Source organism: Mobula hypostoma, chromosome X2, assembly GCF_963921235.1.
Source record: "Mobula hypostoma chromosome X2, sMobHyp1.1, whole genome shotgun sequence".
Lineage (NCBI taxonomy): Eukaryota > Metazoa > Chordata > Chondrichthyes > Myliobatiformes > Myliobatidae > Mobula > Mobula hypostoma.
In genome coordinates, this window is record NC_086129.1 from 37,439,363 (window position 1) to 37,454,636 (window position 15,274).

Sequence of the window (15,274 nt, forward strand, 5' to 3'; positions counted from 1 at the left end):
AAACTCTCCACCAGGAGACACAATCACAGAATTTGCTCTGTTAAACCACTTCAGATTACTTTCAATTTAATCGGATTGATGCATGAACAGCCCCCCCATCCCCCTTCATTTCTTCTTTGGTTTAAACAATTGGCAACTGAAGCAGTTGTCTTTTACCCACGTCTGGTCACTGCACTGTAAACACTTCAAAGCACTTTTTATAATGCTGTTTACACGGTAAATATTTTATTCCATATCTGTACTTCTAACTTTACTTTTATATAATTCTTTATTGTGTATAAATGTTCCATGCTGTTTTTGTTGCGTGTTGCACCAACACAACACAGCAATTTCCTAATACATGTAAATGTACATGGCAAAAAGATAATCCTTAAACCACTGGGTAAAAGGGGGCAGAGAGGGAGGGGTGGGCAGCTGATGACACAAGACAACTAGAAACAGTTTATAAGAAACATCTAATATCACAAGTGGCATTTAGTCAAGGGTGACACCCAATGACATCAGCAGCAGCTGTCAGGTTGAATAGGAAGTTAACACGTCACTTCATCAAAAACATATTTCTGTATTACCAATTGTGAAATTCCCCAGAACGATGAGTAAATGTACCACCTACACACTCAGCCGCCATCCAGGTCTGAAACGGCAATGCAGAGGTTCCCTATATAAGCACGGGTGAGAATCCAGGCAGTTCTCTTCACCAAACACCTCCTCACAAATGTGGGCGTGCTTCCTCACAGGGTTTGAGGCCAACTGGCTCAGAGAGAAGAGGTTGAACTTGACATCAGTACTACTTGTCTCCGCTGTTGATGGGTTTGAGGGGAGCTTTGAGAGCAGCATTAAAGGGGGTGATAGTCAATCCCTCGCAGACCTTTTGTGCCTTTAGCAGCTTCTGATGATAGTTAAAGCACAAGAAATAGCAGGTACCCAGTAATCAGTCCAGGGAAGTCCTGAACCTGCTGATTTTGTTCTCTAGCTCTGACTCTGTAGCTTTTCACCAACCATTGCTTGCCGATGGACCAAATCATTTGAACCCATGGTCACAGAGTTACACATACAGAAGTCATGGAATCGTTGAAAGAGCCATTCAGCCAACTTGTCCATGCCAATCCGTTCACAACCTTCTGCATTTTATATCCCATCACCCAGCAGTTGCTCCATAACCTATGTTCTCCCAGCATTTTTTTTAAACGTATAAACTTAATGCTTAATGTCTTTTGTGACCCCTCTTAGCCTTCTGAATTTCCTTTTTAAGCAGCTCCCTCAACTTTTTTATACTTTTGACAGGCCTTCTCCATCATTAGATCTGAATACTTGTCGCATGTTTCCTTTTATCTTCTTCATCCAAGCATCACTATTGCTCAAAATTCAGGATTCTCAATCCCTGTCACTGTGGCTTTTAGCCTTACAGGAACATGTTGGCCTTGAACTACTGCTGTCTCCACAGAACTCAAAGGAGATGTAGACTTACCTGCCTAATCTACCCAGCTCCTCCCTTATGTCAATGGAATCATTTCTCCCCCCCCCCCCAGTTTAAGACCTTCATTACTGGTCCATCATCATCCTTTTCCAGGATCCTGACAAAGGGTCTTGGCCCAAAATGTCGACAGTACCTCTTCCTATAGATGCTGCCTGGCCTGCTGCATTCACCAGCAATTTTTATGTGTGTTGCTTAAAATATCACAAGATCACAAGACAAAGGAGCAGAAGTAGGCCATTCGGCCCATCGAGTCTGCTCCGCAGCTCCCCCATGAGCTAAACTATTCACCCATCTAGTTCCAGTTTCTGGTTTTTTCCCCATATCCCTTGATACCCTGACCATAGCTTCAAAATATGAAGCTATGGTTTCCAAAATGATCCCCAGCTGACACTCTGTCCACTTGACCAACTACATTCCCTGTGATGAGGCCTAGTGACGCTCCTTCCCTTGTTGGTCAGTCCACATTCAGTGGGAAAAATTTCTCCTGGACATACCTCAAAAATTCCACCCTCTCTGAGCCTTTAAAGCCAAGTCAACCCAAATTCATAATTAGTGAGATTGAAATTCCACCACCCCTAGTATGATTAAACCTATTTTTTTATTGCATCTCCCTGATATTTGCCTAGATATCTGTTTCTCTGTCTCCTGTTGACCGATGGGGGGGTCTGTGAGGTACCTGCAGCAAACTGATGACAGCCTTTTTGTTTATAATCTCTACCCATGTGGGCATGAGAAACCTTCCAAGATTGCTCCCTGAACAATGTAATAATGTAATTTTTGACTGACAGAGCACTATCCCCTTACCTTTTCTGCCCTCCTTCTCTCTCACCTGAAATTTCTATAGCCTGGGATACTGAGTTGCCAGTCCTGCTTAACATTCAACCATGCTTCAGTGAAAGGAACAATACTACAGACCCCCATGTTAATTAAAGCTTTGAGTTAATCTACTTTACTTTTGATACTCCTTGCATTATAATAAATGCAATTTAGCATTGAATTCTCTTGACAAACACTCACCATTTGTTCTATCCATTGGACAAACAAACTTTTTTACCTTTTCTTTGCCCTTCTTCCCAAGTAGGGCACGTAATTTCTGACACCATATCCTCATCATCCTCCGAGAAGACCACAACCTCATCACAGGGTTTGGAGATTTGTGTGCTTCAATGACCCGGAGAGCTATGTTGCCTGGAGCCAGGGCCTTGTGCTTTGGCTTTTGGTACGGTCACCCATGCCAAACAGGTCAAAGGTTAGAGGACAGACCAAGAGTGGTCCATGGTCTATGGTGCTCCAGGTTCAGGGGCTCAGCTCAGGGTGAACAACCCCGACTAGTAAAACAAAATTGTTATGGAAACAGCAATGAAGAATCCGCCTACATCTGTGTGCGACAGTACAGACAGAGAGGGATGGAGGACCTTCATTGCTGCCCTAAACGCCAGCGACGTAATGGCCAGTAAGTAAATATATCTTCATCCTCAACAAAATCATTAATTGGACAGTCAACAATAATTGTGGCGAAATAGAATTGGGCATCATTAATCATTGGAATCAATTTCTACCAGTAGCAATTTGTTCACTATAACATTACACTAATGGTGAATTATACATGCTCACAGTAATTCTGCTTACTATCAACCACTATTTCATGACACATGCCAGTGATAATAAACCTGATTCTGATTCTATTACCATAAATTAACTGCTTCATTTAGTCAAACTTGCATGCTCACTTTAGCCTAACCGTACTAAAGCATCTCCTTACTGAAGTCCAGCTGTTCTGACACTAACTGCTTACAATAGTCCACTCTGCTGCCTCTGGTTTGTACAGCCCAACTAGCTGTTCTCAAATGGTTCTGATAGAAACTGACACTGCTCTGTCCACAATAGCATATCTGTGCTGCAGTGGGTCTATCTGCTGTCCAGCTGTGCTGAAATTAGTTTAGTGTTGTCCAGCCATGCAGTCAGAAGTCTATTTCATCTGGTCCAACTGTGCAGCCACAGGTCTGTTCACTCTGAAGCAGCTCGACTGACACAGCTCTGCTCATTATCGGCTAGCTCTACTGCCACGTGCAGTCGAGGCTTCTGCCCGAGACAACTGACTGGACCCTCTTCTGGGGTTACGTCCGTGCCTGGGTGTCCCTCAAGAAGGGGCACGTGGTATCCACAGGTCAATGAGGATTTCTGCGACCACTGGGCTTGAGTGTTTTCGGATGAGTAATGACTGTGTTGTAATTTGAAACTACTGTACATAGGGTGCATCATGAAGTATAATAGTATTGTATTCCTGCGATACTGAAATCACTGAATAAACCACCTTTGGAAAAGGATTTTAAAAAAAGCTCCAATGTCATTAGCTGTAGTGACACTGGCAAGTTTACTTCAGTCCAACTGTACCAACATTAAATGTTTACCATAGGGCAGCTTTGCTAACACATGCTCATCCAACAGCATCTGATTTGTTGAAAATGGTGAACGGTGTAGTTGCTGTCTGTTCACAATAACCAGACTGTTTTGGAATCAGTTCACTTGTCTGGCTGCACTGCCACAAGTCTGTTCACTATGATCCAGCTCCGCACACACTAACTCAGCAGTATATATAAACTCAGTTCAGTGCAACCATGTTGCTACCATTCAGTTCAGTCTCTGGTCTATTTGCACTGATGCATCTGCTCACGTTTGTCTAATTGCATTGCTACAGTTCTGTCCAGCAGAATTACGCTGTGCTGAGAATACGTGATCGGTTTTGTTGGATCTGACTGCTTAATTCTTAGATTAGACTCTTTCATTCTTATTTTCTTTGCAGCTTAATAATTAATTATTTGTTTGTATTTTTTTAAGTCTGTCCCGAGCCTTGTGGCCCATCAGGCCGGTGCTTATGCCGGTTTCTGTGGCGTGAAGCGACTGAGAAAGTACGAGACTCCCCCCCCCCCCCCCCGGGTAGGACACCAGTCTATCGCGAGGTTAACCCCCAGCATTTTTGCCGGTACCCATTCTAGCTGGGTAGACTGGAGCATTGTGTGGTTAAGTGCCTTGTTCAAGGACACAACACACTGCCTCGGCCGAGCCTCGAATCCAAGACCTTCAGATCACTAGTCCACGTGCCATACTTGCTTGTATTTTAAGTCATTCTTATTTGTATGTAACAGTTTAATATGCCTCTAAAAGTTATACAAAGTATAATTCTAGAAAGCTCTGGAAGTTCATTTGTTCTGCGTTACTTGAATGTTCAAAGTACATTATCAAAGTATGTATACTATAACCAACCTTCAGATTTCTCTCCTTACAGGCAGCCACAAACAAACAAACAAACCCAGTGGAACCCATTAAAAAGACTGCCAAACATCCAATATGCAGAAAAAAAAACTCGTGCAAACAATAAAAGTAGGTAAAGCTCACAAAAGTGAGTCCACAGCCATAAAGCCGGTCATCACTGCAGTCGATTCAGGAAACTGTTAGTCGCAGGCCACAGCCTCAGTTCAGCTCAGAGGCCTTCATTCCTCGCTCTTGGACACATGCCCTGCTATTTCAATACGCTCTTGGTCCAGGATCCGCTGTCTCAATTCAGCCCAAACGGGTGCCATCTTAAACCGCGTAGAGAGGGTCTGTGGGGCGCGGGCCCATAGAGGTGTGTGGAGGTTGGGGTGTAATTATGCGGGTAGTGGGGAAATTATCCCTCTTGTGTTTCTTGATCTTGTTACTGGAGATTTAGTGTTACGACCCTGCCACTTTGATCTGGCCACGCCTAAAATAACCTGGTCCAACACTACTTGCCTTTTTTGGGATCTTTCTCCTTCTTGCCTCTATCTTATTAAGGTTTAGGGTTATGAACATGCTAAGGGTTTGTGGGGGTGGTAGGGTTATTGCTTATGATTGGTGTTGGGATGGGTGGGTGGATTGTAGGGAATGAGCGCTGGGGTTGGTGGGTGCGGGCTAGGATTTGTGGGGGATGCAGGACAGGGTTTGTAGGGGTGTGGAGGTTATGGTTAGGGGATTGTAAGTGAGAGGCTGGAGGAGAGAGGGCTGTGGAGGTTAAGATTAGGGGTAGGGTTGGGGGATGGAGGCGAGGGCCTGGAGGGGAGAGGGGGACCTGGAGGTGCTTTCTCATTGGTTAATTTGAATCTGCAGTATTGAATATGCACTTTCTAATTAGGTAATTCTTATCCACAGATTTGAATGGAATTTTCTTCATCTCTGCATTAAAAAAAGAGCTGTTCTACATGAGGCACCTCCATCACCGTCTGTTCAACTTCCCCTGTTCTATCAACTCTTAATTAAACAATCATGAAGCAACAAGTGTTGTGCCTCTTTCTGGGCCTCTGGTTGTACTGCCACTAGCTGATCAACACTAGCCTGTTCACTATGGTCCACTGTAATGAAATGAGTGTTGACTACAGTCCAACTGTGCTTCTTTTAGTTGAAAAATGATTTAGTGCTTTCCTGGCGTATATGATGAATAAACTCTTCTCAGGCTTCCAGCCGGGTCCAGGTATCGATTACAACCAACGTTTCGATGACAAACTCTGCCATCTTCATCGGGGATAACGCCTAGGCACGCCTAGTCCGGTGGTATTTGTACCCCCATTGTCCGACCCTCATGTTTGGTTAGCCCTCATCTAATGCTGTTCCACCTTGCCTACAATCAAATGTACAATCAAATGCCCAGCAGAGATTGCACTTTCTGAGGAAGCTTAAACAAGCATCACTCCCCAGTAACATCTTAACTACATTCTACAGAGGCGTGATTGAGAGCGTGCTGACCTTTTGCATCACAACCTGGTACTCCAGCTGCAGTGCTGTCGACAAAAAAGCCTTGCAGAGGGTGGTTAGGGGAGCAGAGAAGGTTATTGGGGTCTCCCTACCTTCTGTCCAAGACCTCTTTCAGAGTCAATGCCTCCAGAAGACACGGTACATCATTAAAGACCCCTCACATCCTCTCCATGAACTGTTTGTTCTTCCGCCATCAGGCAAACGTTACAGGAGCATCAAAACTAAAACCACAAGGCTACTAAACAGCTTCCTCCCACAGGCAGTCAGACTGCTAAATAGCTGCTCCACCTGACTCTGCTTTGGACACTTTTAACTTGCACTGGACACTTACAAGTTGATTTTAAATGACATGTGGCTGTTGTGTTTTACTATTTATTGTTATGTTTATTATTTAGTGTTGCGTTTGTTATGTTATGATTGCACTGCTCCTGAGAAATGCTGTCTCATTCTGCCCTACAGAGCTGATATACGGTTAGAATGACAATAAAGTTTTTTGATTTTGATTTGATTTGATGTGATTGATTGAAATTCTTCTTCTTAATTAGAGCGAATGGTTTCCCTTTCTCTCCACAAACGTACTGCTGCTGGCCTGCTCACTGAACGTCTACACTGAAAGTTGCTCTCTGTTCAGCACAGCCACCGATCTGTCACCCATGTTCCCGTGCTTCCATTTAATCTACACACAATAGTCCAGCTGCAGTGACAAAACATGGTCCACTGTGGCCCAGAAATGTTCACATTAGCTTCCTCACTCTAGCTGAGGCAGGCTGACACCAATCTGTTCAATATAGTCAACTTGTGTTGTTACTTGGCTGTTTATTCTCATCCTGTGAGTTCGGTACAATTATAGTTCAATACAACTCTTCTTTATTAATGTTTGTCTTCAGAATAATACAGCAGTACTCCTTTTAATCTGTTCACTCTAGTCGAGCTATATTTACACTCGGCAGTCCACTACAAGGCACAGGTGTTTCCAGCTGCGCTGACACTTGTCTGGTTACCCTAGTTCACCTGTACTGCCACTATAGTACTAGTTCACTTGTACTATAGCCCAACTACGCTGCTCATGAGAGGCACTGGTTCAACATTACCACATGCCCTCCAGTGGAAGCAAGTGAACATTGTTGCACTGTGCACCTCTGTCACTAACCTACTCTATGAATGGATCTCCAGTGCTTGAGCTGCAGGGCACAATTATGTATTCCTCATTGTAGATGGCCAATGCTCTGTAGTATGACTCACTAATATTTTACAATAAACACAAGACGCCAGACAGCGAGGGGGAAAAACCCTGTTTGCAGATGGCTGCATTTGCATCCAATCAAAAAATCTTTACATGCAACTGAGTGGGCAGGCAGGGCTAATGCCTCCTCCTCCCTGGGTCCTTTCTTTACTCAAAACTTACAATTCACGGCACAAAATTTAAAACACACCAAATTCAACAACTAATACAAATCTAACTTCTATTCAATAGCTGCAAATTAGCGGCAACTTTCTTTCAAACACTCAGCATTGGCCCTTCAGCAACAGCGATACAGATTAAATACCTTTGGGTGTCGGTTAGTGGGGGGCTCTTCAGACCCCGAGGCTTGGAACAGCCCGAATGAAGTGTGCCTGGGCTGTGGGACATCATGCCAGGTGAGCCCGGGCTCTTTAAGTGCTTGTTGGGGCTCGAGTTTTTCTGGGCTCGGGCTGGCTTCTGTGAGCCAGCCAACATCTTACTGTCTGCCAAACAAGTCTTCTCCTTCTTGTATTTCTTCTGACAAACAAACTGCTCCAGGATGGGGAGCTCCTGTGGCACGGAGAGTATCCGCTGAGGGTCAGCCTGTTCTTGCTGCCGGTACTCTCTCATCTCCTGAGCTCACTGAGGGAAAGGAAAAGAAAGGCATGTGAAATTAAATATCAGCCGAAGAAAATAGGAAAAAAATCTGCCAAAGATGCTACCCAGAGCCAAAAATATAAGCTGGAGCCAAGGAACTTGCGAATTCTAGCAATATTTACTTCATAGTCATCAAGCCCCCGTCAATAAGGGCTACATTCCATTCGCCTTCATAATCACTCGCCACACTGACTTGCAAGTTCTCTGTCTTGTACAAAAGCACCTTAATCCCTTTAAAAAAAAATGAAGTCACTGATCATTTAAGTAATTTTGTTTTTCTATACTTCCTACCAAAAAAGACACCTCATATTTTTTCATTATATTCCACCTCCCTTACTCACCAAGTCCCTTTGCAATTACTTTACATTCTCCTCACAAATTACTTCAACAACCACCTTTGTGACATCTGCAAACTTTTATACATTATGAGTAGCCCCTTCATATAGACTGCAACTAGCCGAGGCCTCAGCATTAATCCCTGAGGCAAGTCACTGGTACAGCTTACAACTTGAAAATAACCTATTCATTCCGATTATCACAACATACTGTATGTCAATGATAATAAACATGATTCTGAATCTTTGCCATCTATCAGCCAGTCCTCTGTTCCAGGTGAATGTCACTCTCAACCTTACAAGTTCTTATGCAGTTGTCTTTCCCGTGCCATGTTATTGGAAATACATCTATTTGCTCCCCTTTATTCACCCTGCCAATCAAAATCTCAAGGTATTCCAATAGCTTTAAAATTATTTCCCTTTCATGAATATCATGTTGACTGCACCCATGTTATACTTTTCCAAGTACTGTGCTGTTACTTCCTTAATAATGGATTCCTACATTTTCCTCACCCCTACTCTTTCTGTCCAGGTAAAGTGCATCGATCCAAAACATTAACTGCCCATTTCCTCCCACAGATGCTGCCTGACCCATCAAGTTCATCCAGAAGTTTGTTTGTTACTCCAGATTCCAGCATCGACAATCTCCCGTGACTCCACTTTCCCAGCTTCTGATATTAACCTCATTGGTCTGTTCTTCTGTTTTCTCTCACCGTCCTCCCCAGAGTGACAGTAATTTATTGATTGATTGATTGAGATACAGTCTGGAATAGGCCCTTCCGGCCCAGCAACCCCTGATTTAACTGTAGCCTAATTATGGGACTATTTACAATGGCCAATTAACCTACCAACCAGTAGGTCTTTGGACTTGTGGAGGAAACCCACGTGGTCATGGGGAGAACGTACAAACTCCTTATAGTGGCACAAAATGAACTTGGGTCGCTGGGACTGTAAAACATTGTGCTAACTACTACCAGAGTTACATTTATTGTACTTTTTGAAGATCATAAACAATGCACCCACCATCTCTGCAGCTCCCCATTTTAGAATGGTAAAGAATATTGCTGGAAATCTGAAATAATAGGAGAAAGTGCTGGGAATGTCTGACAGTTCAGACAACAAAATGGAAGATGAAAATAGAGTTAGGTTATTAACATGAAACTTTTCTTCAGAAATAATTCTGATGAAAGATGGTCAGCTCGAAATGTTAACTCTCAAAGTGAATGGGAAGTTTGGATCATATTCCACAGAGGATCTCTACTGAGATTAACTAATTAATCCTGTTTTATTACACATTTCCACAACCAAAATAGCTTGCTTGTTGATCGGGTTCAGAAAATATTGTTCCAGGAATTGTAAGAAATGAATTCCATGACCTCATCTGTTGCTAATTTCATTTCACCAGTTTATTTGAATGTGAAAGTTCTCCAGCATTGTGAATTATCACCCAAAATGACAATCATCTGAACTGCAGATCAAAACCTTTAAAGTGGGATCATACTGATTAGTTTGTTTGTGCTAAGAATGAACACCATCAGCTGAACAGCCAGCTGTAGATTTCTATTGTTCTCTGACTTTGGACCTACAATTTCTAAAGTTTCCCCGCCTAGTGCTTGGGGCACAGATAGATAATAATTGCCAGCATTTGTCGACTTCAATAACTAATGGGACAGTAGAAGGTAAACTCAGAGATTCTGGCAATACCTTCGTCCAGTCATTGTTACATTCCCGTAAATGCAATTCCAACAGAAAAATAAACACAGTAGTGCCACATGCTGAAACTACATCTGCAAATGTGTTCACAACACTGCAAAACTGACAAAACAGGGTCCTGAAGAAGGCTGTCAATTCATTTTCCCTTCACAAATGCTGCCTGACCTGCTGAGTCCTCCAAACTGACAAGAAACCTATACTGGCCGTCATCCCTGTCCACTTTGTCCTGATGCAGGGCTTTGACTGACTCAAAACATTGACAATTCCTCCCAACCTCCCACACAGATGTAGCTGAGTGCTTGTTACAAAACAGTGTCACTGAGATGACAATGCAGCACCCAAGAACTTCTATCCGCTTCAACATATTGCATCCAGCAAATGCAGTCTGCGCTTTTACAGAAGCCATGGTCCCAAAACTAGGAGGCAGAGAAGGTGTTTGCACCTGTCATTGTGGCAGTGAGAAACATGACGGCATGCAGCCCTTTGGCCTCGTGTTCTTTTTCAAGGAGGTTTGCTAAGATTGCTAAAGATTCAGGCCCCTCCCTCTTTCAAATCTCTTACTAGCTCTTCCTTCAGTCAGTCCTGACGAAGGGTCTCGGCCTGAAACGTCGACTGTACCTCTTCCTAGAGATGCTGCCTGGCCTGCTGCGTTCACCAGCAACTTTGATGTCTGTTGCTTGAAATTCCAGCATCTGCAGAATTCCTTGTGTTTGCATCGCTAAGATTGCTGCTGTTCTGAAACCAGGAACAGTTTCTACCAGCAGGACTTCTCAGGACAGCGGTATTTCGATGTTATCTTTGGAATTCCTGCAGAATGCTTAAAGCTGTGGTCATCCTTCTGGGACAAGTGCATTGTCAGTTCTGAAGTCAGAGCCTTTGTTTACCCTCCTGATGCAGGAAGAGCAAATGTTCAGACCCCTGACCAGATCATATTGCATTGACATAAACAACCTGAGAGCTGGAGAAGGTTAAGATTACGTTTAAAGCCATCGTCCACTCACCAACTATTTCCCACAATCAGAGAAAATTATGGTCACATGATTATATGGAGGACGATTCAGAGTGTGCCATGTGTGCAGCAAACTTGTACGTAGGTCATCTCAATATAACACACTCAACTCTTAAAAACAACGCAGGAAGGCCAGCAGACCCAGGATTCCACAGAAACCATTAGGGAGGCAGACCACCTGTACAGGACCTTCCTCACAGGTTCTTTTACCTATGTACATGAACCTCTCCTCCCCTGTCAAGGCTTCAGCTGAGAATGTGCCCAATGAAAGGAAGGAAGGTCCAGCAACTTCGAGCTGCCAAACTCCAGCTGTCTATCCCTGGCCTCTTCTCCAGGAGACCATCCTGGCCCTCCATCACTGTTGTCTTCTCTATCTACTTTAGGTCTTCTCTAAAGGCAGACAACTACTTAAATGGAAAAAGACTGCAGATGAGTGAAGTACAAAAGGACTGCGGTGATCTTGTGCATGAAGTACACAAAGTCAGAAAGCTGTGGTTTGGAAGGTAAATGGCAATTGGTTTTTATTGCCAGAGGGCTGAAGTGTAGAAATAGGGATGCAACATTACAATGACCTCCATGAGGCTACACATGGAGTACTATACCCAGTTTTGGTCTCCTCATTGAGGTAAGTGGATACTAGCATAAGAGGCGATCGAGATTCACAAGGCCAATTCTTGGGATGAAAGAGTTGTCTTATCACAAGCCAGTAAATAAATTAAATCTATACTCTAGAGCTTGGAGGAATGAGGATAATCTTACTGAAACAGAGGATCCAGTGGTTAAGTGCTGAGTTCTCTCCACTAGTGGGAGTATCTGAAATGAGGGGACACAGTTGTAGCATAATTACAGGGGCAGTCATCCAACAGCGAGCTGCATAGGGACTTCTTGCAGGGGATGGTGAATCACTGGAAATCTTGTGGAGATCAGATCATTGAAGGTGTTTAAAAAGGAGGTAGGTATTTTTTAAAAGATCAGAAGGGTAGGGGAGATGGTACAGGAGAGATAAGGCCAGGAATATGATCAGCCATGGTGGTGGATCAGGCAGGAGAGGCCAGTGACGCCCCTGCCCAATGTCCTCATGTTTCCATGTCCTTGGATTTGCTGACAAATTCGCTCCACTCCTTTGAGATGAGCAAAACATCTGGAAGTGACAGTTCACTGGCTGAATTGTAGTCAGCTCTGTGGGACTAAATGGGCGCAGATCAGTTGAAAGTGTACAAGACAATGCTTTTACCTAGCAGAATGTCAGAAGCCATGAGGAAGGGCATCATCACTCTCATTTACAAAGGAGAAAGGGAGGAGATAAAAGAATTAATGATGCAAGATTCTGCCCAAGGCAATTACTAGTTTAATCAAGTCCCCACCCAGACGGGCCTGTATTGTACCCGGAAGGAAGATCTCTGACTGCCTTAGGTTGTTTAAAGATGAGATAACCTCTATGCAAGATGAGGAAGCAGATAGTTAATTGCTCAGTATGGACCAGAATAACCCTTTGACAGAATAGAGCATACTTAATGAACATGCTCCTCAACTTTGGGTAGTGAATCTATAACTGGAAATAACTGCTCTGCACAGATATCAATGCAGTCCAAATCAGTAGGTGAAAGACAAAAAGCTTCCTGATCAAATCTGAAATTAGACAAGGCTGCATTATCCCCTTTGTCTAGTGATGAAACTTGATAAATCCACCAGAAAGGAATAAAGCAAAGAGTGATATTGCGTCCCCCAAGATGTCCACAACCTTGTCATGATTTGGAGGCTTGCGTGCTTGAAAGACCCGGACAGCTATGTTGATTGGAGTCAGGGCCTTGTGCTTTGGCTGTTGGTAGGGTCACCCATGCCAAACAGGTCAAAGGGGAGAGGTCAGCTAAGAGTGGTCCACCACTCCCCCAGGTCCAGGGGTTCAGCTCAGGGCTAACAACCCTGACTGGTAAAACAAAATTGTTACGGAAACAGCAATGAGGAATTCTTCTAAATTCTTCTGTCGCACTCCAATCTAGAAGAATTCTTCATTGCTGTTTCCGTAACAAAACAGTAATCCCGAGTCTCCACCCAGGACTTGCATGACTGACATTAGTGAAAACTGAGAGGAAGCTACTGACAAAATGAAAGAAGCCCTGAGCACAGCCAGAGATGGACAACCTTCATTGCTGCCCTGAATGCCAACGCCAGTGGCAGGCATTAAGTCAGATGATCCCCGGCAATGGGGGCTCTGAAGTTAAAGCCTTCCTGTAGTGAACAGCATAGCATTTTCTGCACCAACGCAATATCGCTGCAGATCTATCAGCATCTGCAGCCAGTCTGAACTGATCTCAGAGGCCGGAGTGGATCACAGTAAGAGTGATGCCATGTTCTTTAGCAACCAGTCTGACCAAGTTTCAGCCTGAAACGTCGACTGTGTACTCATTTCCATAGATGCTGCCTGACCTGTTGCAGTCCTCCAGCATTTTGTGCATGTTGCTTGGATTTCCAGCATCTGCAGATTTTCTTATTTTTCTGGTCTGAATAATCTGTTGTCTACTTCATTATAAAATTTGCTATTTGAGGGTGCTGGGAATCTGGCCCAGAGGAGCTAGTGTACGTAGCAACAAACGGCTGAAGCACATGGCCAAGTTGGGAATGTGGGAGTAGCTCTCTCATTCACAGGGAAGAAGCAGGCCACCAAGTTCGAGGTGCCACTGTTAACATGGCGCAGGTATGACTCATATCTTTGCCTTGAGGCAGTCTTCATGTGAAGCTCACATGGAGTTGTTCCATTCAGGTCTCCAGAGAAAGTGGGTTAGGTTGGACAGTACCTAACGTTAATCTCATCCCGACTGAGACCTTTCTGTATGGCCACATAAAGCTGTCCACAGAGTCGGAGTAAGCAAAAGCCAAGTATGGCTACACACCGCAGGTCCGTCTGCCCCTGGTGTTGTGAGAAATAATCCTGGCCCCTTTGCCACAGATTGTTCCTTTCAACTTAATGCCTCTTGTAGAAGTGCTTCTGTAGAACATTGCCTTGATTATGTCAATCAGGTAGTGGTGTGGGTGGGGTATCCCTGAGGTCCTGTGGGAGGAGATGGCGGATTTTGCTGAAAGATTTTCCAAGCACTGTTGATATTATTTGGTTGAACGCTACATCACCAGAGCTCATATATAGGCACCAAGACCTCATGTGGCTGGTGATAGGAAGGCCTCTCCTTGTCAGAACCAGCACGCACAGCCAGAGTCTCAATCCCACCACATCCTGCCTGGCAGGAAGTTACACAGAGGATGACGTGGCTACCATGGATACACACTGAGACAAAAATCAACTGAAGAATGTACTTTGGTTTGTCCAAAACTTGGTGGCCTTTCACTGCAAGGAAAAGCCTGCAACTGAATGCTGGGAATTGCCACAGCCCAAGCTGCAGAGGTACTTGTGAAACAGGGTGCAGCCATTTTAAGGCTCTACAGTGAAAGATCAGTCTGGGGTCCTGCCACCACTAAACACCAAGAGACTGGGTCCTATTGAACAGCCTCTCAAATGTTTAACTGATGCAATTCTTGAGGGTCACACACTAGTGACATTGACACATTGTAAGAGAATGCACTGAGTTGCTTGGCACTCTGTATTACCTCATATTTTAAGAATGAATTACATATTTTTGAAAACTTGTTGATTCTATTGGCCTGACATCAATAACATAGCTCCCAACCTTCACAGCTGCCTATCGATAACTCCTCTCTTGTATTCACATCGTCCCAGCCTACACTCTTCTCCCTCACAATACTTACTACCTTTTCACAATATCTCGGCAGCCATTCACCATCTCACTGTTCCGTACCTCATACTTAGCACCAGGGCCCATTTTTCCTTGCCTCAGTGCACACACCATGTCCTCAATCTGAACAAGCATTCACTCCTGCTCACGTCACCACATGCCCTGCCAACTTCCCCTTTAGGGCTCAGCACACACAAAATGCTCAACTCCATCCCCATTAGACTGTCTTTGTGCCCACACTCCACTGCACCAACCCGGCATCCACTCCCCCATCCCTATCTCATTTGTCTCAAAGCCTACTCCGTGATTACATGATCTCCATGCCAGCTCCCCCATGGCACCACACCC

At 44.2% G+C, this 15,274-nt stretch overlaps 1 protein-coding gene across 7 annotated transcripts in view; it reads right to left on the bottom strand.

The window, feature by feature from the left end:
• bcl9l (bcl9 like) overlaps window positions 1-15,274 on the bottom strand; it is a 164,600-nt gene that overhangs the window by 58,833 nt on the left and 90,493 nt on the right. For all 7 annotated transcript variants that reach the window (XM_063038116.1, XM_063038118.1, XM_063038119.1 and 4 more), the window contains one exon: window positions 7,792-8,108. In XM_063038116.1, coding sequence (XP_062894186.1) covers window positions 7,792-8,096 — 305 coding nt within the window. In that variant the 5' untranslated portion in view covers window positions 8,097-8,108. The remainder of the gene's footprint in view (window positions 1-7,791; window positions 8,109-15,274) is intronic.